Source organism: Anthonomus grandis, chromosome 1 (assembly GCF_022605725.1).
Source record: "Anthonomus grandis grandis chromosome 1, icAntGran1.3, whole genome shotgun sequence".
NCBI classification, from domain to species: domain Eukaryota; kingdom Metazoa; phylum Arthropoda; class Insecta; order Coleoptera; family Curculionidae; genus Anthonomus; species Anthonomus grandis.
This window is the reverse complement of record NC_065546.1, coordinates 18,206,325-18,232,406: the sequence shown is the minus strand read 5'-3', so window position 1 is coordinate 18,232,406 and position 26,082 is coordinate 18,206,325. Positions and strand designations below refer to the sequence as shown.

Below are 26,082 nucleotides of genomic sequence, written 5' to 3'. Positions count from 1 at the left end.
ATGGATGGAACACCAAGCTGGTAGAGGGGCCACAGAAATTTCATCAGCAGTACTTGATTTTTTAAAAAGAACTAATTTTGCCCCTAACGTAGACACTCTTCGGCTCTTTTCTGATGGATGCGGGGGGCAAAATAAAAACAGCTTTATCATCCACATGCTTATGTTATGGCTGCACAGCTTTGCTCCAGAAACAATTAAGAAGATAGAGGTTATCTTCCCAGTCCGAGGACACTCTTGCCTTCCAGCAGACAGAATTTGTGGAAGGGTGGAAAAGATCCTAAAGCGACACGCGGTCATAAAAACACCTGAAAAATATTGTGAACTTTACAAACAAGTAGGAGAAATTAGACAACTTGGAACGAATTGGTCATTGGTTAATATAAAAAAAGCTTCAGTCTCTTTAAAGAAAGTAATAGGAATTAGCTTAAGTAAGAGAATAATCATTAAAAGAGGTACGGTCTCAAAAGTGGTGGTAAAATCTGAATCTTTATATCGGACGGATGATCCAGCAAAAAAATTCCAAACTTTGCTAAAACCCAAAAAGCGCTTGGATCAAATCGTTCTTTCTGAAGTACGGCTTGGACATGAAATAAAACAGAAAAAACTTGATAGTTTAAAAAAATTACTTGTTACGTTATCTGGTGACAAATGGTACGACACAGACCCTGAGTTAAGATGGATGGCTGAAATATTTGAAAATCTTGCTGTAAGCCATAATGAAGATCAAGAGTACGAAGATGGTGAAGAAGCTTACGAATGCGCTGAAACTGATGAAAATAACTTCATTTAAAATTTAAAAAAAAACAAGATATATTGTTTTTTTGTTTTGTTGACATGTCTAATAATTTTGTTTTGTTTCATGTTTATGTTTGAATAGAATACTTTTTCATTTAAGACAGTTTATTCATTTTGTAAAATTATAATGACATTCAAATTGCATTTTGTCCACTATAGATAATCAAAATGCATTTTGTCCACCAATTTTTTGTATTTTTTCAAGTTGTTTTTTCACTTTCTTGTACAGAAACTCGTAATCGAGGTCCATACACTCAATGCCATTATATGATGACATAATTTTTTTTTCTTTCATTTAGTTTTTGTATAGTAGTTTTTTGCGTTTTCTGAAAATTGGTAAAAATGGACAAAATGCAATTTGCATGTCTGCTCCTCATTTAAGAGTAGGTATCATCGGCTTTTATATATATATATATAAAAAGATATATGTATGTATTATTATATACATATGTAGGTGCCACACATACGTCCATATTTTATAAAGGTATTATACGTTGTATAGTCGCCGTCCATTATGACAGTCTGGAACAAAATATAAGGTTTTTAAGGGTTTTACTACTACTATATTATGCACTTGCATGGGTAAACCAGTCCATAAAAAGACAGATAATTGAAAATTAAAGTCATTATTCTTTATCACACAAAAATACTGTATACTTAAATCAACCTTAATATTTTTATCTATGTACAATGTTATGTACCTGCACGTATGTACACATACATAGATACATATGGTTTAGGCATATACATATATGTTTATTAAATTAAATAATTTTTATTCTGTATTTATTTGCATGGCACGTCAAATTAATTAGGGAATATTCTGAACTTTTCAAAGCTTTTAAACAACCATAATAATAATGAATAATACATAATAATGTAACTTTTGTATACCTACTTTAATGAAAATAAAAACGGCAAATTACAAAATATCGCAAATATAGACACTAACGCTCGTACTAACACACTAATTATGACCCGATACACCACGTGGGCGACGACACTTGTACCCGTTAGAATGGGGGTAAATGGGAGGAGCCTGAACGAAAAACCGGTTCGGTAAAAACGGCTAGCCTTCGCTTCTGTGAGATCGTATATTCTGTGCTTTTGGCTTGTTCCACAGAATAGCCCCCAAATTGGGGGCTATTCTGTGGCTCGTTCATCGTTATAATTATGTTATAATTATATACAATCGAAGTCAACTAAGGATTACCACGAAGAAATGAACGCTGATGTTTTTGAAGATTATTTTTCCGAAATGATCAAGTCAATTCCCGAAAATTCAATTATTGTTATGGACAATGCCAGCTACCATTCAAGATTAATAGAAAAATTACCATCATCCTGCTGGTGAAAAGGGGAAATAAAAAACTGGCTTACCGAAAAAGAAATACCTTTTGGAGATGACGCGGTAAAAGCAGAGCTTCTGACAATAGTTACAGAAAATAAATCAAAATATAAAAGACACGTTATTGACGAAATGGCAAAACAACACAATATAACTGTACTTCGTTTGCCACCTCACCATTGTGAATTAAATCCTATAGAGTTAATTTGGGCTCAAGTAAAAGAATTTGTGGCTAGAAATAATAAAACCTTTAAATTGAAAGATGTGAGAGAACTTCTGAAAGCAGTGGTGGACCCTTGATAATCTTCTAGAAGAAACTGTCGAACCCTTAGTTATAACAATGAGAATGTTTTATTCGGATGAAAGCGATGAGAGTAATGAAATGTATGATTTATAAATTGATTTTTTTTGTATATTTCGTAAATATTTTTATTGTAATATATGTAAATATGGTTAATAAATTAAAAGATTCTTATATTTATGTACATTTCTTGTAAATGACAAGATATGTTTGAAGAGTTGCATTTTTTATTGGTTGGTATTAAAAAAATGAAATTTTACAACAATTTTTTAAACATTTAAAAAACAATCAAATTGCGGTATTAATCAAATTTTTATATTTCATTTTATTTGCCATAGTTTTATAATGAAGCTTTTCCGCTTTTAAGAAATGTTTCTTGTTAATTTAATAAATATAGGTTATACCTACCAACCATACTTTTTCTAAAAATCTGTATCTAATAGATAATAGATAAAATCCAACATTATTTATAAATTTTTCATAACAGATAATTATTTAACTTAAAAATTAAAATCAATATCCATAGTCAACACTGGCAACCCGTTTGTCATAAAAATGAACTCGAAACCATTGTTCCGAATTTAACGACCTATTGTATATGAGACCATACAGGACTTGTCCACTTAAAATTGGTAAAAACAGCCTGGTTTATCATTTTGTTACATGTAGAAAAATGGAAGACTCGCCCTATATTTATGCTACTTCTGCATAAATAATGAGGCACTGTGCTCTCACCAAAAAGGAAATAGAGTATAGTTAATTTATTGTTACCACAAAAGGCAGAAAATGTTAAAAAAGATCGAAAACGTCCAAGGCGTGAACATAAATGGGCCAGAAATGTTCGTAAAATTTCAAGGGCTAGTGGAGATGAATACGTAAATACTGCTAAAAAAAGTCGTGCCGAAAAGAGTGGTCGGAAGTGATTGTATTTGTCCACAACGGTGCTTCTTAAATATTTCAGCAAACCAGGCAATCGGTTTTAGAAACTTTTAATAAACTAGCAGATAAGAGAAACAAGACTTATATTTAGCGGGGCTAATCTCGTCAAAACTGATAGCCCGTAAACGTCCAAGGACCGGTGAAAGAACGCAAAGATCTGTTTCTGATACATATAAGGTAGGTAAAACTGAAAAATTTAAATAGATTTTACGATATTAAGGTTTATCAAACATTTTTTATATTTTTATGTATATACAGTAAATTTAGAACCTCTTTGGATACATGTTTCCATACTCTCCATAATATTGCTCACACTATACAAATACTAAAGAACTAACTCGTTCATTTTTTTTGCAGATACGGGTGGGCTCCAAAGAATATCAAGTGTGCAGAAAAGCTTTTATGGCCATTCATGGCATCACCAAACATCGAGTGGACCGATTAGCTTCTCGTTTAACGAGAAACATAACACCGTCAGCTGATAAGAGAGAAAAGCACGAAAATCGTCTTAATAAAATACCCTGTCAATTAAAAACGCAAATAGATAACCACATAAAAAGTTTCCCCAGAAGAAGTTTTCACTACAGCCGAGAAAAAAATGATGGGAAGTACTACTTACCTTCAGATTTGAATATTTCAAAGATGCATATGATGTATCTAAGAAGATATGAGCCAGCTGTTTATCAATGTCTTGCCAGCGGCGAACAATGTCAACCAGAGGTCACATATGACTTTTACTACCGCCTCTTTACATCGAACTATACTATAAGCTTTGGTATGCCCCGGTCCGACATATGCCAAACCTGCGATCGCTTAGTTAACCAAATAGCTGGGGAGGCTAATAATAAAAACGAAGTAGCTTTGCAAACTGAGAAGACCGTCCCTTTAAGTAAGGCAGAAGTATTTTACACAAATCTTAAACAAAAAAGTGCACTTGCCAAGGATAATCCTAATGTGGAGACGTTATGCTTTGACTACCAACAAAATTTGCCACTTCCGCATATACCAGCCGGAAATGTATTCTATAAAAGGCTACTATGGGAGTACAACTTTTGCATTTTTTCAGCAAAAACAGGCATTTCCACGTTCTATATGTATGATGAAGCTACTGGAAAGAAAGGTTCCAATGAAGTTATCAGCTTTTTACAACATTATATCCAAACTTACCTTCCTCTGGAAGTTACAGAGCTAAATATATTCTCTGATAATACTTTTGCGCAGAATAAAAACCAAACTCTCGTAAAATATTTATACACTTTAACTAACATAGAGTCAAATAATATTACCCAGGTGGTCCATCAATATACAGAGCCAGGACATTTTCTGCCCTGTGACCGTTCCTTTGGGTTAATTGAAAAAAATAAAAGAAAGAGGGAAAATTAGTTAAAGAAACATCTAAAAACTTCAAGGTGATAAACGTCAATCAAAAAATGATTTATAACTACACAGAACACTTTAAAGCCCTATTCAAAGGATTTAAGGGCACTAACAAGGAGAAGTTTGCAATTTTCACATACAGAGTTTTAAAATACATTAGAAATAATAGCTTTATTCAATGCTCAGCCTCTGCTGGACTTACTATTTTTTTTAACTTTTACTCTGATCAAGACCGACCCACCAAGTCAGGTATTAATGCCAACCGAAAATTGTTATAAAAATTTTCTTTTAATAAACGATAAAAAAGTAAAGGATTGCAAGAGTTTGGTCCAAAAATATGTCCCAGCCGTTTATCAAGATTTTTATAAGACTCTTTTCGGAGATTTGGCTACAGACCAACCTGAAGAGGATCCACCCGAAACCGCTGAGGAGAATGAAGGATATGAAACTGATTCCTCACTAATTTAAGAATAAAACACTGTTAATTTTTAAAAACAATAAACATTTTTTCAAAATAATATTCGTTTTTTAATATTTTGGTGCAAGAAACAGGCCAAATTTTCAAAATATTTTTAAAACATGTAGACGGCAAAAATTGTACTTATTTTTTATAATAAACTAACGCATTATGCCTAGTTTATATAAATTCAATTAATTTATGTATTTACTTAAATTTATTTTCAGATAGGAAAGTTTTTTTCATTTTCCCAACATTTACGAAATGTGGACTTGCCCGGTTCTTGCACCAAGGTCTTCAATTTGTGGTTGCTTATTTTTATATAGGTCTGGGATGATTACTATAAATTATTGAAATATAGTTTATACTGTGATGTTGCGGAGAATATATTGGTTTATGTATGTTTTTACTATATCTTAAAAATTATTAAAACATTACTGTAACCTTTAGCTCTGTAAATGGTTTATACTGTTGGGATGTACTGCTAAAAATAAATAAATAAACTAACTTAAGTATTTGTTGCCAAAAAAAATACAAAAATAGATTTTAAATATAAATAAACAGTCTCATTTTATTCTAGTTTTTGTTCTTTAAATACTTTTTGTTTCTACATTCGGTTTCACCCCACTTAATTTTTAACAGGTTACAAATGCTCCAAAAATATATTTTTTAAGTACTTTCGGTCAAGAATTTGGACGCGGAATCTTCATTTTTTTTAGTCTCTACGCCACTCCTTTTTTATCCTATATTTCATATTACCATTTACTTACTTGCAAGAGTTTTGGTTAGTAGTAAAACTGTTTTGTGATTTCTATATATTTTTATCTGTATGCTTTAAATTAAAACAAAAAAATTACAGCCAACACATTCCAATTAAATAAGACTACATCCATTTAAAAATATATTAATTCATTGAGTATAAATATGTCCTAATTATTAAAATTGTGTCTCATTATTGTTACTGCTTACTACCATATCACTAACAGCAACTTTTTTACAATCCTTACAATTTTTTCTCTTGTCTGCAAATGCTTTGGCCATTTCCCTTCTCGTTTTTACTAAAATCCTGTGTCCTTCACAATCTAAATTTTCTAAAAAGCACTTATCCTTACAACATTTTTTGCAAAGCTTGTATCCACACTTAAATCCCTAAAAATATAATAATTATACTTTCCAATGATGAATGTTACTTTAATATTATACTTACCAATGGATTTTCACAATTAGAACATTTCTCCATAGGCCTTTCAGAACAATTTTCAGGCTTTTCAGGCCGTCTATTTATCCTTCTTAGTTTTTTCATTTTCTTCCTGCTTATCACATTTCCTTCTGAGTCTTCGTATTGTCTTTTAGCCCCATCTAGCTAACAAAAAACACCCAATAACCCAGATTCTGTTCATCAATTAACAAATATTCTTACCAATCTTTCCTCTGCCTCCTTTTTTTTGTCTTCCACCTTTTTAACATGGTTTTCAGGACTGTCTCTTACATATGGCTGACATAACCATGGCGGTAACACTAAATTTGAGGTTCCTTCTTCTGAAGAAAATGGCCAAGTTTCTTCACCATTATGAAATTTTTCATACATAGACTTAATTTTATTACTTATATTTTTAAATTGTTCTAAAGTGTTTGCTGCTCCTAGTTCAATTCTCAATGGGTTGTTTTGTGAAAGAGACAAACTGAAATTAATAAGTAAAAACAAAAGAAAACATGAGTAATATAATTTCTTACATATGATGAAACAATTTAAATAGATGTCCTCGGATATAGCTATTAGGACAAGGATACTTTTCGGTCAAATCCAAATACTCTAGAGCGGGTTCCCAGGAAGGTGGGTTATGATATAGAAATATAGCAGGGTTATACAGGTTTCCCTCTGCAGTCATTACGCCCACAGCCCCCGTTTCTTTCAAACATCTTTCCAAATCTTGCATGTTTTGGATGTTGCCATTTGATATCACCGGAATGTTAACAGCTTCTCTGAAGATATGAATGTTGCCAAAATATAGTTTTTTTAATTATTATCAATAAATTTCTAACTGACCTACCTCACTGCCTTGACATAGCTCCAATCTGCTAGACCTGTCAAAGGGCCTTTTTGCTCCCTGGTTCGCCCATGCACCGTCAACATTTTACAACCTGCTGACTCCAGCATCTTTGCATACTGGATTGTTTTGTCTTTGGTTTCAAATCTTCGAATTTTGCATGTTACTGGAACCTTTAGGTTTGTACTAAGTAAACTCACTAAAAAGTATACAATAGTGTATTTTATAGAACTAAAGATCAACATCTAAATAATTTTCATGTACATTAACTTTCAATTCATAGGAGCTGTTTGACTGCTGTGGGAAAAAAAAGAGAAAATAATGAATTAATAATTATACTATCTAGTTCTAAGTCCTTAAAAAATGGATTAGATCGAATAATTTTTCTGACTGATGCCCGTTTTCTTTAGAAAAGTTGTCTTTTTATTCGTTACACTGTAACATGATTATAAATCGTAATAGTTATATGCTGATCATTTGTATAATTAAATTTTTCTGTCTTTAAATAATACTTTGGTCTAATAGGATAGTTATGGTAATCTTGTTTTATATCTGTAACAAAGCTCTCTATTTTTATATACAATCTAATATACATATAAGAATGAGAATTATATTTTTTACAAAAAAAGGATTTCAGCTAAAATATTTGTGAAAAACACAATATATACACTTTTTTGCAATATAAATACGTTCAACATCCCCTAAAATTCTTTAAAATATATCTAATCCTGGTGTTTCAGAACTATGGGATCAAACTTCTAGGGGTCGTTCAGTGCAACATTTGAGTATAGGAACCCATGTCCGGAAATGTGTCACTACGCCACTACGGCCCTCCGGCAGACGCGTTTAAATTTAGAAAAAATATTAATTACCTAAATAAGATCTGATGCATTTATTTTTACCTTTTGTATATGATACCATCACAACAATTGTTCAAAATGTCTTCCTCCAACCTCAATACACCGATTTAAATGCCGCACATGACTTCGACGGACTACACGGACACACAAAAATTTGATCCTCGTTTTGAATGATTTTAAATGCTGCTGTTATTCGTCCAATTAAGTCTAGCTCTGATTCTACTGGAGTTTCGTAGACTAAAGACTTTACCTGTCCCCACAAGAAAAAATCGAGCGACGTTAAATCGGGTGACCTAGGAGGCCAAGGAACTGCTCCACCTCTGGCAATCCAACGGTGCCCAAACCGCTGAGCCAATTACTCGCGTACTTGTACAGGAAAGTGAGTCGGCGCTCCATTACGCTGAAACCACATTTGCTGTCTAACGTTTAGTGGAACATTTTCAAGGAGTTCTGGGAGAACTTCCTCCAAGAAACGCAGATAAATAGGTCCTGTTAACCGTTCCGGTAGAAGGTATGGCCCAATTAAATAATCATCAACAATGCCTGCCCATACGTTGACAGACCAATGATTCTGATGTTTTCTTGGAAAAATTGCATGATTTCCTTCGTCTCAAACATAGCTATTCCTACTATTAAAAATACCATGTCTTGTGAAAGAGGCTTCATCGGTCCACAAAACATATCGTAAAAAATTTGGTTATGCAATGGTGTGATCCAGAAGCCATCGAGAAAATTGAACTCTAGGATGATAATCGGCTGCAGTCATACCTTGAACTTTCTGGAAGTGGTAAGGATGGAGTTGTTGCTCGTGTGGTACCCGCCAGACAGAAGCGTTACTCGTATTCATATTCTTAGCGACGTCACGTGTGCTATTTAATGGTTCATCGGCAACTCGCTGAAGCACCTCTTCTTCGATTCGACCGTTCTTACGGTTCGAGCAACACCAGTATCATGCATATTGGTTTTAAACATGCCTGTCTCAGCGAGCCGCCGATGAACCGCAATAAACTTTTTGTATCCAGGATGCTGTCGTTAGGGATAACGTTCATGAGACAACCGCGATGCTCGTGCATTGCAGTTTGTTGCTCCGTATGCCAAATGCATATCCGCCAATTCTTGATTGGTAAAGTTTTCCATTAGCAATAAATGTTTAAAAATTGTAAGCTATAAAATTTTTAAACATGACATTGAGAATTGACATTGATAAGCGTTGATTTTAAACAATTGTTGTTATCGTATCATGTACAAAAGGTAAAAATAAATGCGGCAGATCCTATTTAGGTAATTAATGTTTTTTATAAATTTTAACGCGTCTTAGGGCCGTAGTGGCGTAGTGACGCATTTCCGGATATGGGTTCCTATACTCAAAAGGATTCTACTGTTGCACTGAACAACCCCCAAAAGTTTGATCCCATAGTTCTGAAACACCCTGTATACAAATGCACTGTACGCTGTGATAGCTGGATCTACATGAATTGATAAAACTCCTAACGAATAGAGTTTTATTTAGAGAGATTTTTAGAGATATCAGCTGAAAGATCATATATAAAATTCTTATATATAAGCTTTCTAGTTCTATCATCTATTAATATATTAATCATTATTTCCAATTTGGCACTTTTCTTAAAGCGATTGTACTTTAATTTATTGTATTTCTAAAACTTATAGAATACAAACTGTACAAAAGTGGCCTAAGAATTAAATTCTGCAGAATTTCTTGCCGTTCAATAATTTTCTAATTCTTGCGCAAGACAGCACAATGAACACTATCAAATGCTTGACCGATTTATAGACATTGTCATTGTCAAGTGCTTATTATTAAGGAAATTCGTAATGTTAAGTGTTGCTTTGTAAATTTCTTTATTTCTTTTAATCTACCCATAATAAAATCATTTTAGTTAATTGGAATTTTTTTCAAGCAAATTTGTTAATCTATTCGTTGTTCTAAAAATTTTTTTTTTACATTTGAAATTGAAATTGGTCTATATGTCTTCTATCATGAAGTGCACCCTTTTTGTAAATTGTATGAGATTGAATTTTGTTAATATATGAAATAAAGTATTTTTTATAAACTCTGGTAATTAAATCAGTTGGTGAAAACAATATACTGACAGGTCTATTGCCTTTGAGTTCTTGTTGTTTAGAAAATAGAAACGTATCATCCATTTTTCTCTAAGAGACCAAACGAAAACAAAAACAAAAGTAAGGACACAAAGTCACGGTCTCATCCAATCTATATAATTTCTTAAAAAAGCTTAATAGCTACACGTGTTTCGCTCCTGTCGGAGCATCATCAGGCCTAGACCTACACCTACTACCTATGTTGTAATGTGATCTGTGTAGGTCTAGGCCTGATGATGCTCCGACAGGAGCGAAACACGTGTAGCTTTTAAGCTTTTTTAAGAAATTATATAGATTGGATGAGACCGTGACTTTGTGTCCTTACTTTTGTTTTTGTTCTTGTTGTTTGATGTCATTACTATTTTGCAAATTTCTTGATTAGTGATTAAAAAAACCTGTGTGTAATTATAAAAATGTATAAATATTTTTATAAATATCAGAAAGAATATTTAGACAGATCATAAGAAAAAACTTATTTACACATGATTTACAATTATAAAAGGATCATTTAGTTGCTTGGAAACATCCTTAAGAGTTCAAGTGAATCATTATTCCCTTCTTTTTTTTTATATTTTTCCAATTTGTTCTCATACTTTTTTAATTATTATTAAAATTCTTGTTTTTCCTTGTAACTTAATATAACACTTAAGTTAAAAATAATTAAAGTTATTACTGAATGACCCAATAAGACTGTTCTGCCGCCATATCTCGGGAACCGTTGCCTTGGAAACTCAAATTCAAAAGATGCTTTATTGTGAATTTAAGCATAGAAGTTATAGACAAAGGCAAAACATAATACAATTCACAGACATTAGAATAAGTTACAACAAAACTAGATCAAAATGTAAATCATAAAGAATACTTAATGATTAGCCTAAATCATTAAAAAATTCCCTTAAACTATAATAAGCTTTATGGGCGATAAATTCTTTTGTTTTTGAACGTATGCTTTTTTCAGTCTTAAGTTTTCCTATTTCTAGTGGAAGATTATTAAATAACTTCTTACCTCCATATACAAAACAGCCACATATAAGTTCAGAGTGAGGAATCGGTAGCCTCAGCAGGTAATTTTGTCGAGTGTTCTACTGTTTGCCTAATTTTAGTGCTTGTTTTTTTTTTAATTAAACAAACTGTTTCCAGAATAAAGAGACAATACAGAAATCAAATATTATGAGTCAGGAATAAAGAGCGACAAGAGTCACGGAGCTTATAGATACCTAATGGCCCTTTTCGGCAAAACAAATAGTGAAGTAAAAAGGTAATTTGAGCATGAACCCAAAAAAGCAGGATCCATATGGAAAATAGAACTCAATAATCGCAAAATATGCACATCTGGCAATGGAAAAGTTTAGATTGGTGACAATAACTTGGGACACATTTTTGTCATACCCAAAAACTTACTAAAGAATGGCATGGTATTGGGTTCATTGTATTGTTTGTTCATTCATATTGCTATTATTGTATAAATACCATAGGTTTTACATTTGAAATTTAGAATATTAGTCTTAGAAACATTGAATGTCACACAATTTGCGTCACACCAGTCTTTTATTTTCAACAAATCTGTTCTTATATTACCCTGCATTTGAGCAATAACTGAGTCATTCCAAAGGATAGTGGTATGATCTGCAAACAATTTTGCCATCTGTAATTATGGAAAATCATTCACATAAATGAGAAAAGCACAGGACCAATCACTGATCCCTGCGGCATACCTACATTTATATTAAGTCCCTTAAAAAGATCATTAAACTTAACTGCCTCAACGCAATGTGAACGATAAGCGTGAAACCATTTAAGGGCAGTTCCTCTAAAACCATCCAATAATCTAATATCACTTTGACAAGTCACAGAACACTCGTGCCGCAACCTCATCAGGGTTCAGACTGTTATAAAGGTGTTCTAGAAAACTAAAAATAGCATCTTTCGTACTCTTAGATTTTCGAAAGCCAAACTGTTGAAAACTTAATGGGCCAAGCCTATTTCAGGATGAAACCATCCTCACCTTAACAAGACTTTCCACAATCTTGGCCAAAGTAGGCAGTAATGGGTCTAAAATTGGCAGGATAATTATGTTGACCCTCCTTGTAAAGATAAATAACCACTGCTCTCTTTAAGCAAGCCGGGAAAACGCCAGACACAAATGAAAATTAACGAAAAACAAAGAAAAACACAAAGTCACGGTCTCACAACAAGTGTTGTTAACAAGTCTCACAACAAGTGTTGTTGTGAGACCGTGACTTTGTGTTTTTCTTTGTTTTTCGTCAATTTTGTATATTGGTCTCTTAGAGAATAATGGATGAGATTTTTGGACACAAATGAAAAGTTAACTGCCTCAGCCAAAACATGCAAGATACAGGAGGTGAGACCAAGAATGACTTTAGTGAAAGCCCATCCCAACTTTTGTTAATTATATTATTTAATAAGCTTTTAAGCTTATCTTCATTCGTTGGAGCATAAAAGAAAGATTCAGCCACTACCACATTGTTAAGATAGCTCCTGAGGCATATGTCCTCTGAGATATTTGCTGAAAGGTACTAGCAACATTACCGTACAACGAATTGAGGACATTGCAATCTAAGGTGCTTGAAGGAACAAAGGGCATTATTTTTTCTAATGCCCTTGTATTATTTATAATTTTCCAAGATTCACTTGCTCTATTGGCGGAATTATTTATTCTGTTTTGATAGGTCCACTTTGCTATGATAATAAAGTTTCTGTAGACTCTTCGGCATGTATTAAAATGATTTAAAAATGAGACATTGTTCATAGAGTATTTCCTTATGTAGAGAAGAGAGCGCATATTTCTTCCAGATACTCATAGACCTTTTGTATACAAAGGTTTTCTATTTCCTTTGTTTATATTGTCAATAGGAAAAGCAATATTAAAATTATTTATAACTACCTGATGATAGCTATCCAGAGAGTTAGTGGCCAAAACGTTATTCGCTTTTGATTTATTGCAAAGAAAGGAAAATTTGTGAAAATTGGCCCTAGTATATTTTAGGTGAAGTTACTTGGTCAAGCTCCAAAATTGAGTATGTACAAAATACAATCAACATACTACATATACACATTAAAATAAACTGCAAAATATATTACGATATTTAGTGATCGATTCCTGTATAAATTTACGGTCGATTCGAGTCTTTCCACAGCCTCCGGCCCGTTCAACAATTAATATTTGTCAGATAAAGATAGGCAAGTTCGGCGCGGATAACGTGAAACAGACGAAGATACGAGAATTGTGGACGGGCCGGGAATAGGAAACAGAGTCGCTTGAAAATAGGAAATGCAATTATTTTATACGTTTCATTATTGTTATTTCACAGTTTTCTTCAAATAAACAATTATAAGTAAAATATTAACTTTTATTGCGTTTTATTATTTATAAACGTCATTTTTTACTAGATATTATATACTATACGACGTGTTACAAATTGCTAGCTCACTATTGGGATCTCGGTAAGTATAAGAGATACGAAGATGGTTAAATTTAGGGCAAAGTTTCGCATTTTTGAGCCTAAAAATGTGCCATTTGAAAATTTGTATTAAAAATATTTAAATTTATATTTCTTGTTGGGGCGCTATTGGACCACCCCTTTTGTACGTGGAAATAATGTTGCGAAGAATCAACCATTTCTTAAGATGCGTGCATTAATATATAGGTCTGTATATGTTAATAATTAAAACAATTTTGAATTTTGTGTGTTAAAATTAGCATGGTGCAGACTTAGCTCACAGTAATAAAATCGGTTTCGCGTTTATATTATACTGTAGTTCTTGTTATTCTATTTGTTATATACTGTTAATGTTTTGTTGTATTTCCTTTCGTCTCAACTTTTGAACAATAAAAATGTCATTTTTGCGGCCTTTTGATACTAGTGATAATGAATCGAATAGTGTGGTAAATATTTTTAGGCATTTCATAATGTGTTAGTTTATGATCGTTTTACCGATCAAATTTTAAGAGAGTATTAATTTCTTAACACGTGTCATTTTTGACCTGAATATATTTTAAACCTGAATTATAATTTTTAAATACAATGTACGTTAAAAAATATCATTAATATTTGCTTAATAAAAACAAATACAGTACCGTTTTTTAAGATAAAAATTCAAGGTTAAATTGAATTTTTGACATTAAAATTAACGAGTCACTTATATTAAATATCAATTTAGAAAATACTATCTCATACGCTCAAATATTGAAAAGAAGAAGAAAATAGACTTATTCACATATTTAAAATATATTTGAACTTAAATTTTTAACGAAACCTTTCGTTATATTTACTTTAATGTAAGTTCAATAAGTCTTAAATACAATAATTTAATTAGATATAATGGATACCGGGAATGAATCCAATTATAATTCATGCCAATGACGAATCCAGTTCTGAAGAGATAGATAGTGACGCTAACTAAATAGGTAAGCATTTTGGACGTAAAAAAATTTGGGTGCAAAATTATGAATATGTAGCTAACTTCACTTATATTTGATTTCGATAAGTCCAAAAATTTCATTGTCAATTTCATTTTAATGAAAATTCATTGTTCAGCGGGAATTTTTGGGCTTATCGAAACAAATATCAGCGGAGGCAATTATAACAATATTCTATTGCAGCACGGCCACGGCATTATTTTATACCTGTGTTACAACAAACCATCCACCTTTTCGACAATTTTTTTAATAATTAAAAAAAAAACTGTGTAAAAAATATGTGTCATTAAACCTAACCACGACTTTTGCGTGACTTGATAAATGTTTTTGTTCGTTGTAAAATAACATTTTTACTATATATATTAAGCCAGAGAAACAAAAATTATATGCACGCCAATGCCTTATAAAGCAAACGCGGCGTGCTAAACGTTTTTAGTTTTTATACTTGTCCAAGTAACTTCATCTAAACTATACAAAGTCTATCGCTTCATGGTCAGATAAACATGCATTGATAGTTCTACACCGCATTGGAAATTAAAATTTGTACAAAAGGAATCCATTATTGATGAAGAAAAAACTGAAAACCAGCTTGACTGATCCATGTGCATCTTAAAACTGAATGAATTTAATAGGTCAAGTAGCCCGTGATTAGATGCGTTACATTTTTCTAGAAAACTTACATTTAGACCGCGAGTCAAAATTATCCTGGCATTGACTGAATTTTTACTTAATAATATTTCTGGATTTTCCAGCAATAAATTTAAATTACCAGATGGGGATCTATAGAGTCCTAAAATATACAAATTTAACTAACTGCTAAATAGAACGCAAAACTAACAAACCTTTTCACTTAATAAATCATCAAAACTATCAACAGTAATAAATATAAATTTACTTCAAAAAGAATTTTCCATCATAATGAGTGTACCACCATGTACAAATTGCCAGGTGAGGATTTGGAAATCATCAGACCTCAACCAGTGTTCATCAACAATCAATACACTAGGAAAATTTACTGATTCTAAAAATTGTTCTAAGTCACTTAGCTTTGAACTCACAGGCTAAATATTAAGAAATGCTAGGGTAAAGTAATTATGGTGGAATATTGTCTCAGACATGGGGTGTTTAATCTATCAATGTCTGACTTGACTCCTGGAAATGTATCTCTTTATGAAGATCAGCAATAATTATCATATGAATGGTCTTCGGCTTTAAGATCTAGTTGAGATTTTATCTTGTAGTTAGTTTGCCTCCCCACTTCTAGCTAGTTCATAAGTGCACAAATTGTGGTTTTTGTTTTATTATGAGATTCAAAATATTCTGAAAAACAAAGTATTTTATGTTCTTCCAGTTTTTGATGGCTTTTCATATCTCTGTTAAGACAGGTATGGTGACAGAAATTAAAGCAGTTCACACATATATAGCTACTATGCGTTTTCATAGCACCACATCTAAATTTAAATTTTTCATCCATAACAGCAAATAAGCAATGCAAAATCGATGATACGGGGAATTCCTTCTGCTTTATTGATACATAAACAAGTCACAATAAAAATAATGCTACAATATAGCCACTCGGGCCGCTGTAAACAGAGCATGGACTCGGTATTTAATTTATGATATTATTCGAAGAAGGCTAATTGATTAAAGTTAAAACAGGATACAGAATCCATTTTGATTGTAAATAGGAATATATTTGATATCATCAAAGAAAAACCTAAAAAAAGAAAAAAAGAAAAGGCAAGAATTAACATAAAACAAGAATAAAAAAAAAATCTGATCAACAGACACATCATTAATTTTAAATATTAAAATGAGTCGTTAAAATACTCTTCAATGCTGTAGTAAGCTTTTGGTAAGATTAATTTCTTTAGTTTCCTCCTAAACTTTTTAAGGTCTGTAACAGTCCTAATCGAAAAAGGAACATGATTAAATTTTTTACTACTAATAAATATAGGAGAGTTTCTTGTAAGTGAGGAGGTGGGGATTGGAAGAGATAAGTTGTTTACTTGACGAAAATTATGACTGGTGCAAGATGGTGGACTAAGGAACTTATGTATGAGTGTAGCAGTTTCCAATATAAAGAGTGAGAAAACTGTTAAAATTCTTTCAGCTACAAAAAAAAGTTTACAAGAGACTCAACAAGTTTGTGCTCCAAATTACCATTTGGAGCACAAACTCCAAAATGGCAACCCATACCGGATATGCCAGTCTATTAAGGCAAAATAAACTGAACGAGTAAAACAACCCAACCCAACCCAACCCCCCCTACTCATGCCTGGCAGCCCTGAAAAACAACCAGAAGAAAGTTTAACAGCGAGGCTCAAAACATGGTTGTCAAACCTTAAACTCTCATCAATGAAGCGGCCCAGAAATCGACAATAATCCCCACCATGTAGTTGGCTCTGCTCATTAAACAAAAAACCCTCCACATTACACTTAAAGCCCAGAATAAAAGTCTTCATTGAATCAACATTGAATACAACCTGATGGCAGATCCACCACTCTTTAATATGAGAGATCTAATTACTTTTTGATCTTTGTTATGCCACAGAATTGTAGTATCATCGGCAAACTGAACCACTAGTCCTTGCAGTGGTAGAGAGCTTAAGTCATTAATATATAATACAAATAAAATAGGACCTAACACTGACCCTTGAGGTACATCACATTTAAGGTGTGCTATCCCTGAAGAATATCTAGATGCAACCACCCTCTGGGTGCGTTAAAATCAGTTAGCAGCCACAATAGGAACTAGGATTTCTAATCAAACAGTATGTAATAGACTTCATCAGTCTTAGTTGTATGGCCGGTTTAACAGCAGAGCATACCGTCATTGGATAATATCACAATGGAGTAATGTTTTGCTTACAGATGAGTTCAGATTCTGCTTACATCACATTGATGGATGAGTTCGGACTCAGCTGTGCGAGAAACTGTTCGGTTTGGCGGAGGGTCTATTATGAGATAAGCTGGTATATGTTTAAATAGGCGTACACCGAGTTAGTGGTAATTGCAAACGGTTCCTTAACGGCATTACGTTACTTAGGATAAATTTAAACACCACATGTAATTCCTTTTGCGAATAAAATTGGATCAGTTTTACAACACGACAATGCCAGACTACACGTTGCTAGGATAACAACAACTTTTTTAAATGACCATAATATTGAAGCTATGGAATGGCCGGCTAACAGTCCAGATCTCAATGCCATCGAACATCTGTGGGATACATTGGGACGAAGATTATTAGAGCGGCAGCCTATACAAAATATCCACCAACTTGAAGAGCTTCTTATTCAAGAATGGGAACAACTACTCCAGGAGTTGATCAGAAACTTGATTCAGAATATGCCCAATCCTTGTGCTAAAGTTATCAAAGCCAGAGGAGGGCATACTCACTACTAAGAATAGTTTTATTTATTGACATTTGATTTTTTTATTTCTAAACAACATATGCAACAAGTCTAAGACATTTACAATATTAACAGTAGTCTTTCACAATTAAAGCAGAAAATGATAACTTTGCAAAAAACTATTGCAAATTTTTTTTTCCAAGTGGCTCCTTTTTCATTTTGACTAGTTTACCTGATTTTTTTTACTAAAACTATAAATAAACTGTTTCTCTATGGAAAAAAAATCTGGTTATTATGTGAAATTTAAAGAAAATGCTATTTTAAAATTGAAGATAGCAGTTACACCCTCTGGTGGCCTTTTTTAGAGCTTGAAAATATTTTCCAGAAATTCTTCATGACTAATTTACCAATTTTTTTTTTTATGCCCAAGTCATATGATGGATGGTTCCCAAGATAGGACAGACTTATTGGGTCACCCAGTATGTACACACTTTAAAAGACCCAGAATTTATAATAGCTGTGGTAAAAATTAAATACATTTCTAAGTGCAGTAATATTCTTAATTTTGAGATTGGGGTATTAAAGAAATATTTACACTTAATTTTTTTTTCATGACATGTGTTTGGAAAAAAATAGGCATATAAGGGAAAAAATGGTCATCAGTTTTTTAAAATTAGAAATAAATTCACCACATAGAAAAAATTGCTTATTGATCCAAAGCCTTATTGTTAACTCTTAACGACATTATATATTAAAGGCTAGGTTTAAAATTTTTTTAAATCTTAAAATAAAGAAAATCTAACAGTTTTAAAAATTTATGGATAGAATTGGTAAATAATATAGATTTTTATCAACTAATTACTGGTACATATAAAATTTCTTAATGACTCTTAATATTCTTTGTAAAAACTTTTATCTAAGTAATATTTTTCTATAAAGTGCAACAGGCATCTTTTGTGCTAAACTCATCATGTAATAAGTGTACTTCATAGGTAACTTACTTTAAACACATAAAAAAGTTGCATTTAGTTAAAAGTTAAAATACAACACAAGTTATAAAGAAATGTACACATACATAGGGTACAATAATATAAAGGTCTATACTTTGCAAAGTATAACCAAATACAGTGATTTTTTTAATATATTACCAGAGCCGAGCCGTGCCGGGGGGCATATTCGTAAATACCCGACGTATAATCCACCCGAAGTAGTTTCGTTACATAGCAGACGCATTAGACTTATTACCTGACGCGTGATCCACTCGAACTAGCTTTATTATATACCAGACGGATCAAACTTATGTAACTGACGCGTTATTTGCTGTATAATAAAATTAGAAGAGAAATTAAAAAAGAAGAAATTTTTTAGTAGTAAGTAAAAGTATTATAAATACTTTTACTTACTACTAATTTCATTTATTTCGAAATCAATGAAAAATTTAAAAAAAAATTTGAAAACCAAAATTGTTCACTTTTATTAAAATTTAAAATATTCCTAGGTAAAGTTGGGTCACCCTGAATAAACAAAACTTTTTAGGCTTAATTTTAGACAGATTTATTTTTTTGATTTATTGATTCCCGAAGCTGTATTTTTTGCAACACATGTTTTCAGACAATGGGACTTGGTATTTCTTTTCTTTATGACTCCTGAGGTTCTACCAACAGCAACTTTTTTTTTAGTTCCACATCGACGACGTGCTACTGAAGTCGGCTGAACTGTAATCCGTTTACCACGACGACGACATTTGTTTTTGGACAAGTTTTTAGCTGGGATACCTTTCCACTTAAAAGCAGTGAATAAACCATTAAGTAAAGTAGTTTTTGAACCTACGTATTTTTTTATATTTTCCAAATATGTATTAATAGCAGGAACAAAGTTCTCTGGATCTTCTTCTAAATATTTTAGCATTGTGTCACAATGTTCTAGATACCTCTTTTTTTTGTCTTCAATACTAATTGGTCCATTGTTAAGGTGTTGGAGTATTGGAGTATTCACATTACCAATTTCCACAGCTTGCATGATTCGTGTATTATTTTCTAGCCCGCATGATTCGTGTATTATTTCTGGCTACCCGATATTCCACGTATTTTGATGTATCATTTGCCTACTTTTATTCAGCTATTTTTTTACGTAATTTTCGTCCTCTTCCGCGCATCCACATATCGACCGCGTCAATTTTCATAAAATTTTTGCTTAAAAAAAAACAGTTTTTTTATAAACCCATACACTTCTTGAGAAGTAAAATAATATGATCACTACAAAACAGAGCTAATGTTATAAAGCAATAAAATAAATAGTATTCACGAAGGTCAATGACCCGTAAAGTAAACAAAAATCTATCAACATGTGACATCGAAGATGCCAAGATTGTATCTTGTTTCCCTTGCATCCCATGCCTAATTTATAGTCCTAATTATATTATCCTTTTTGTTTATTAAGCTTTATAATTATTATCTAATTAATCCTCTTAATTACGCCAGTTACGAAAATTCCCGAGTTAGCTATATATTTACCTAGAATTTTACTTACCTCGACATCTTCTTTTGACCTAAATTTGGTCATAATACATTGAATACCTTCCTCAATTATTGCGTTATACTCATAGTTTTTTGGTAGATCATCTAAATCACGCATTTTTTATTTTATGTGTACTATCTGCTTTCAGAAAACACGTGTTACTTGTTCACAGCCTTGAATTTGAAACCCAAATAAATGACTAAAAATTAAAAGACAAAACACAACACAAAAGATAAATAACAGACGTGTCGTCATGATATGTCAGGTATTTACCTAACGATGTTCGGGCGCAGCCGAAATATCTCGAGTCCATAACGCGTCGGGTATTTACGAATATGCTGCCGGGGGTGCGCCGCCCGGGCGGCGCTCATTTGGCGCGGCAAAATATCCGAAAAATAAAATAAAAAAGCGCCAAGTAATAAAAAAAAAAAAAAATAACAAAAATTTATAAAATTTAAAACGTATAATTAAGGCGCCAACAGAATACAATGTTTACTGAAACCGAGCATTGTTCCCCGAATCGTTGCTATAATAATAATAATCTATATAGATAAATAAATAGGTACCAGGACCAAATAATAAAAACAATAGCACCGCAATTATGGTGGGTTCAGCCAGGGCGGGCGCCGCCGGTGCTGATGATGTTATAAGGGCGGCGTAATTAGAAGAGCCGCGTAAAGTACCACCAATAGTAATTCCTCGAAATTTATTTCTTGAAGAATACTTTTGTGTAATAAATAATATGTATTTTGGAGCTGCAGAAATAAGCGGGGGTGTAATGTTTAGAAATTCCCACCCTTTTGTTTTTAATTTATTTTAATTTGCGAGTTTTAAAGCGACTTGTCGATTAGTGTTTATTTTTAATACATTTTATATAAAAATTGTGTTTGTGTTGTTAACGGTAAGTTTAAAATATGTTATTAATATTTTCCAAATATTTAGAACTTCATGCCTTAAGCAATTTTTCATTGAAAAAAGTAATGTCTGATTTTTGTGCCAATTCTAAAAAAAATATTTGTTGATTTAGATGGCTGATGGTCGAAAGAGGCTTTCTGGTTCCCAATACCGAAAAAGGAAGCTAGAAAAAAAGGAAGATGACAGGCGGTTAGCAGGTTCGTTAAAAAAGTTTTTTGCGTCATCAACGAACCCACAACCGGCACAACCTCAACCTTCAACAAGCCAAAGGCCGGATGTTCAACCTTTGACGTCAACTGAAGCCGATGCCGATGTAGAACAACCAAATGATGGAGATCAACAACCATCAGGAGATGAACTGAAACAAGATGATCACTCGACGAATACGCCAGCAAATACACAAACTGAGAACATTGAAGCTATTCAGGTAAATGAAGAACGATTTAAAGATCCAGCATATTGGCCCGAAATATTAACGGATAATATTAGATTATTGATTTTAGGAATAGGACCTGTTCAAATTAAAAATATTATTTATCCCATTAATAATTTAAATAGATGTTTTAGCGCTGCTTACTTTGAAAAAACTTAAGTAACAATGAAAAAGTTCCTAGAACCTGGCTTATTTACTCAAAATCTAAAGATTCAGTGTACTGTTTTCCTTGTAAATTATTTAAAGTTTCTGATAATAGTTTTAATGAGGGGAATGGCTATAGTGACTGGCGACATTTATCTCGGACTTTAGAAAGACACGAAACCAGTAAGAGGCATTTTGAAAGTGTTAGGAAATGGCTTGAATTAAAAAAATCAATAGAAAAAGGTTTAACTGTGGACTCTATCAATCAAAATTTATTTCAAATGGAAAAAAAAGATGGACTTCGATTTTAGAGAGAATAATATCTGTTATCCAGTTTTTAGCTGGACAAAATTTAGCTTTTAGGGGTAATAGTCAAAAACTATTTGCTAAGGGTAACGGTAATTTTCTGAAATTAATTGAGACGATTGCAAAATTTGATTCTGTAATGACCGAACATATTGATAAAGATCCAAAAAGATGGGAACAAAATGCCGCATTATTTGGGAGATAAAATACAAAATGAATTGATTTTTTTAATAGGAGAAAAAGTAAAAAAGTGTATTGTTGAATGTTTAAAATTATGCAAATATTTCTCAATCATTCTTGACTGTACACCTGACGTTAGTCACCAAGAACAAATTACCATTATTGTTAGATTCGTTTTTATTGATGATTGTTCTAAAAGTATAGAAATTCGAGAACATTTTTTAGGATTTTGTAAAGTTACAAACACTACTGGTCAGGGGTTAACAGATTTTTTATTAAATTATTTAAAAGAACTGGATATTGATATTGCCGGTATGAGAGGTCAGGGCTATGACAACGTAGCAAATATGAAAGGCAAGCACAATGGCCTACAAAAAAAAATTTTAATATTAATCCTAGAGCCTTTTTTGTACCCTGTGCCACCCATAGTTTAAATTTAGTAGTTAATGATGCAGCAAAAAGCTCTCTAGAAGTAACTAATTTTTTTAGCATTATTCAGGAAATATATGTCTTTTTTTCGGCCTCAACTTACAGATGGGATGCTCTCTTAAAAGAGCTGCCCAGGCTAAAGCCCTTATCGGATACCCGCTGGGAAAGCCGTATTGAGGCAATAAAAACTCTTAGACTTAAGTTAGAAAAAGTGTATGATGCTCTGTTTACGCTATTTAATGATGAAAGCAGAGATAATGAAATAAAGAATATTGAAATGCCACTAATAAATAAAATAAAATCATTTAAATTTATTTGTTCGTTAGTTATTTGGTAAAACATTTTGGCAAAAATTAATATAGTAAGTAAAACACTGCAAAAGTCTAATGTTATTTTACCAGAAGCTGTACAGATGCTAAAAGAAATCAAATTATTTTTGACACAAGTGAGATCGGAAAACGGGTTTTTAGACATGATAAATGAATCTAAGAACATTGCGGAAGAAGTAGACGACGAAATTTCCTTTCCAGCCATTCACTCAATAAGACCAAGGAAAAAAAAACGTTTTTTGATTATGAACACAAGGATGAGCCAATCCAATCTCCAGAAATAAATTTTAAAGTAAATTTTTTTTTTTTATATTCTCGATATTTCAACCTCAAAATTGAATGAGAGATTTCACGATTTACAAAAACATATTGAATTACTTGGTTTTTTAAACAATTTGAAAGCATTTTCCAAACCCAAAATAATGACCTATTGTAAGAATTTAGAAGCTAAATTAACTGACCCTGAAACAAAAAATTCGGACATCAATGGATTGGACCTCTATAATGAGATCGACATAATATCAATTTACATTAATGATAGAAATATTTTCTCGGCCAAAGAAATATTAATATATCTGGTTGCTAACGATTTGAAAGGCATATTTCCACATTTATTCATTGCTTTAAGAATATTTGTAACAATGCCAGTCACTGTAGCTCATGGGGAATGCTCATTTTCCAAACTAAAATTAATAAATAACTACTTAAGATCCACAATGAGCCAATCAAGAGTATCAAATTTATCAATAATAAGCATTGAGGAAGACATTGTTTCTAATTTAGATGTTACCGACCTAATTAGGGAATTTGCATATAAAAAGGCAAGAAAAGTAAATGTTAGCATTTAAACCAGGGTTCTAATTACTTTTTTTTAATTTCTTTAAATTGGTATGCAAGTAAAATATATTTTCTTTAGGTGTTTATATCAATGTAATTACATATTAATATAGAAATACTTATATAAGTAAATAATATATGCTTTTATGTATATTTTTTGTATAGATAATATTGATATATTGATTAATATATGTGTGTTTGGAATTTAATTCAATATGATTTTTTTATTACACCCTTTTTTTTAAATGTTGTACTTTGGTAAGAGCATTTTTCAAAACACTTTTTATAAAAATCACTGCAGAAGAGGCGGCAAAATTAGCTCTTGCACCCGGGCGGCAAATACCCTAGGCTCGGCCCTGTCTATTACTTCTCCCAAAATGTGAATGTGAATAACCCTTGAGGATGACATCACTTATTATGGTTGTGAATAAGACATAATAATTCAACGCATAAGTCAACAACAATGGTTTAATCAACAAAAAGAATCAAGAATCATTTAGTCAATAACAACTGCATAAATTTTAAATGTTTGTATGTCTTAGCTGTCTTGAAGTGATGGTTTTTACAATACTCACAATAAAAACAATACAAAACTTTGGCCTTAATTTGTATAGTTTATTTCCATTATTTAGAATGCTACTTACAATTAAAAAAAAAAAAAGATGAACCATGTGATTTAAATGGACCTTTCTAGTATATAAGAATTTACTAATAAATAATTGTCTGCCAGAATTTATCTACTAGATACTAGTGTCTTCTATGAAAAGGATAAGAAATTAACTTTTGTTGGTATTTAAAATGTATTATAAACTTAAAAACCACCTATTACAATTGACAATCTTTCCTAAAATCTTCAATATTTAACAGTGCTAATGCTCTTTACATTCCAAACTTATTAAATATTTCCTCTTGCTACCTATAAGTTTGTATTATCTTTTACTCACCCATTTCTCTTAATAAAGGCCACTCATCTTGTAAGAAAGCTCCATAATGACCACGTTTAGCAATGGCCTGTGGACAACCCAAATTAATATCAATAGCAAGGCAATGATCTTGTGCTAAGGTTGCTGCATCTAACATTGTCTGGGGGTCATTGCCACAAAACTAATTAATAAAACAAAATAGTAAATATCATTTTATAACATTGATATCTTAACTAATGTTTACCTGGATTATTAAGGGTTTATCTTCCTCACAACTGACCAGTGCATCAGTTCTATATTTTATATCTTTGGCAAACAAAGCACTATGCAACATTGGGGTATAACATAGCTGGGCCCCATATTTCCTGCTTAACATACGCCAGGCTAATTCACTCGCATCTACCATAGGAGCCACTATTTTTTGTGGACCACCTAAAGCATCTTTCCAGAATTCCATCGTGACGAGAACAGTAATATGAGAATCTATTCAATAATTTTTTTCTGCATTTGCAAAAAAAAATCTCTCATCTAAACATTGAAAAAGTGAGGTTAGTTTTAGTTTTTTTGAGTTTTGACCATAGAACACAAATAAAGAGAAATGCTTGTTGCCTAATGACCAGACAGTAATTCTATTGTCGTTGTCGCTGATGACACGGACGGGGACGAGCATTGGGTGGCATGTGGCGGGAAATTTAAACCTGATCTATTGGGCAATATTTGAAGTTATTCGCAGAATTACAGAAATTGATGGGTTTACTGAAGAGTGATGAGAGATATATTTAAATAGAATTTTATTTTATTTTAAAATGAACAATATACCATTCTTTTTTTCCCCGAGGAGGGCCGGGGTAGAATAGCCCTCCGGTATGCTCTGCCTGTCGTAAAAGGCGACTAAAAGAGCAACCCCTTTGGTGGTAGATGTTGTCCACTTGCATCGCCCGGTTCAATACCACCACATAGGACTTAGGCGGCGTGAAGTGGTTCCATGGAACTCACGTTTCGCCGCCATGTCGATGTGTCCGGTTT

At 32.3% G+C, this 26,082-nt stretch overlaps 1 protein-coding gene across 1 annotated transcript; it reads right to left on the bottom strand.

Annotated features, from left to right (window-relative positions):
• Positions 1-6,105: 6,105 nt before the first annotated feature.
• On the bottom strand, positions 6,106-25,809 carry LOC126735473 (tRNA-dihydrouridine(16/17) synthase [NAD(P)(+)]-like). The gene is made up of 7 exons (XM_050439476.1): positions 25,301-25,809; positions 25,078-25,237; positions 7,269-7,464; positions 6,952-7,200; positions 6,638-6,899; positions 6,425-6,580; positions 6,106-6,366 (listed from the first exon to the last, which is right to left on the bottom strand). Exons 1-7 carry the CDS (start codon positions 25,511-25,513, stop codon positions 6,154-6,156), a joined length of 1,449 nt encoding a protein of 482 aa, XP_050295433.1. The 5' UTR covers positions 25,514-25,809; the 3' UTR covers positions 6,106-6,153.
• Positions 25,810-26,082: the final 273 nt, after the last annotated feature.

What these genes read in the sequence shown, in the direction of transcription:
- LOC126735473 (XM_050439476.1), bottom strand. Translation starts at nt 25,513, where the DNA reads ATGGAATTCTGGAAAGATGCTTTAGGTGGTCCACAAAAAATAGTGGCT. An exon ending in GCCTTTATTAAGAGAAATGG is followed by an intron (nt 7,465 to 25,077) that starts GTGAGTAAAAGA and finishes TATACTTTTTAG; the next exon opens with TGAGTTTACTTAGTACAAAC. An exon ending in CTAATTGTGAAAATCCATTG is followed by an intron (nt 6,367 to 6,424) that starts GTAAGTATAATA and finishes TTATATTTTTAG; the next exon opens with GGATTTAAGTGTGGATACAA.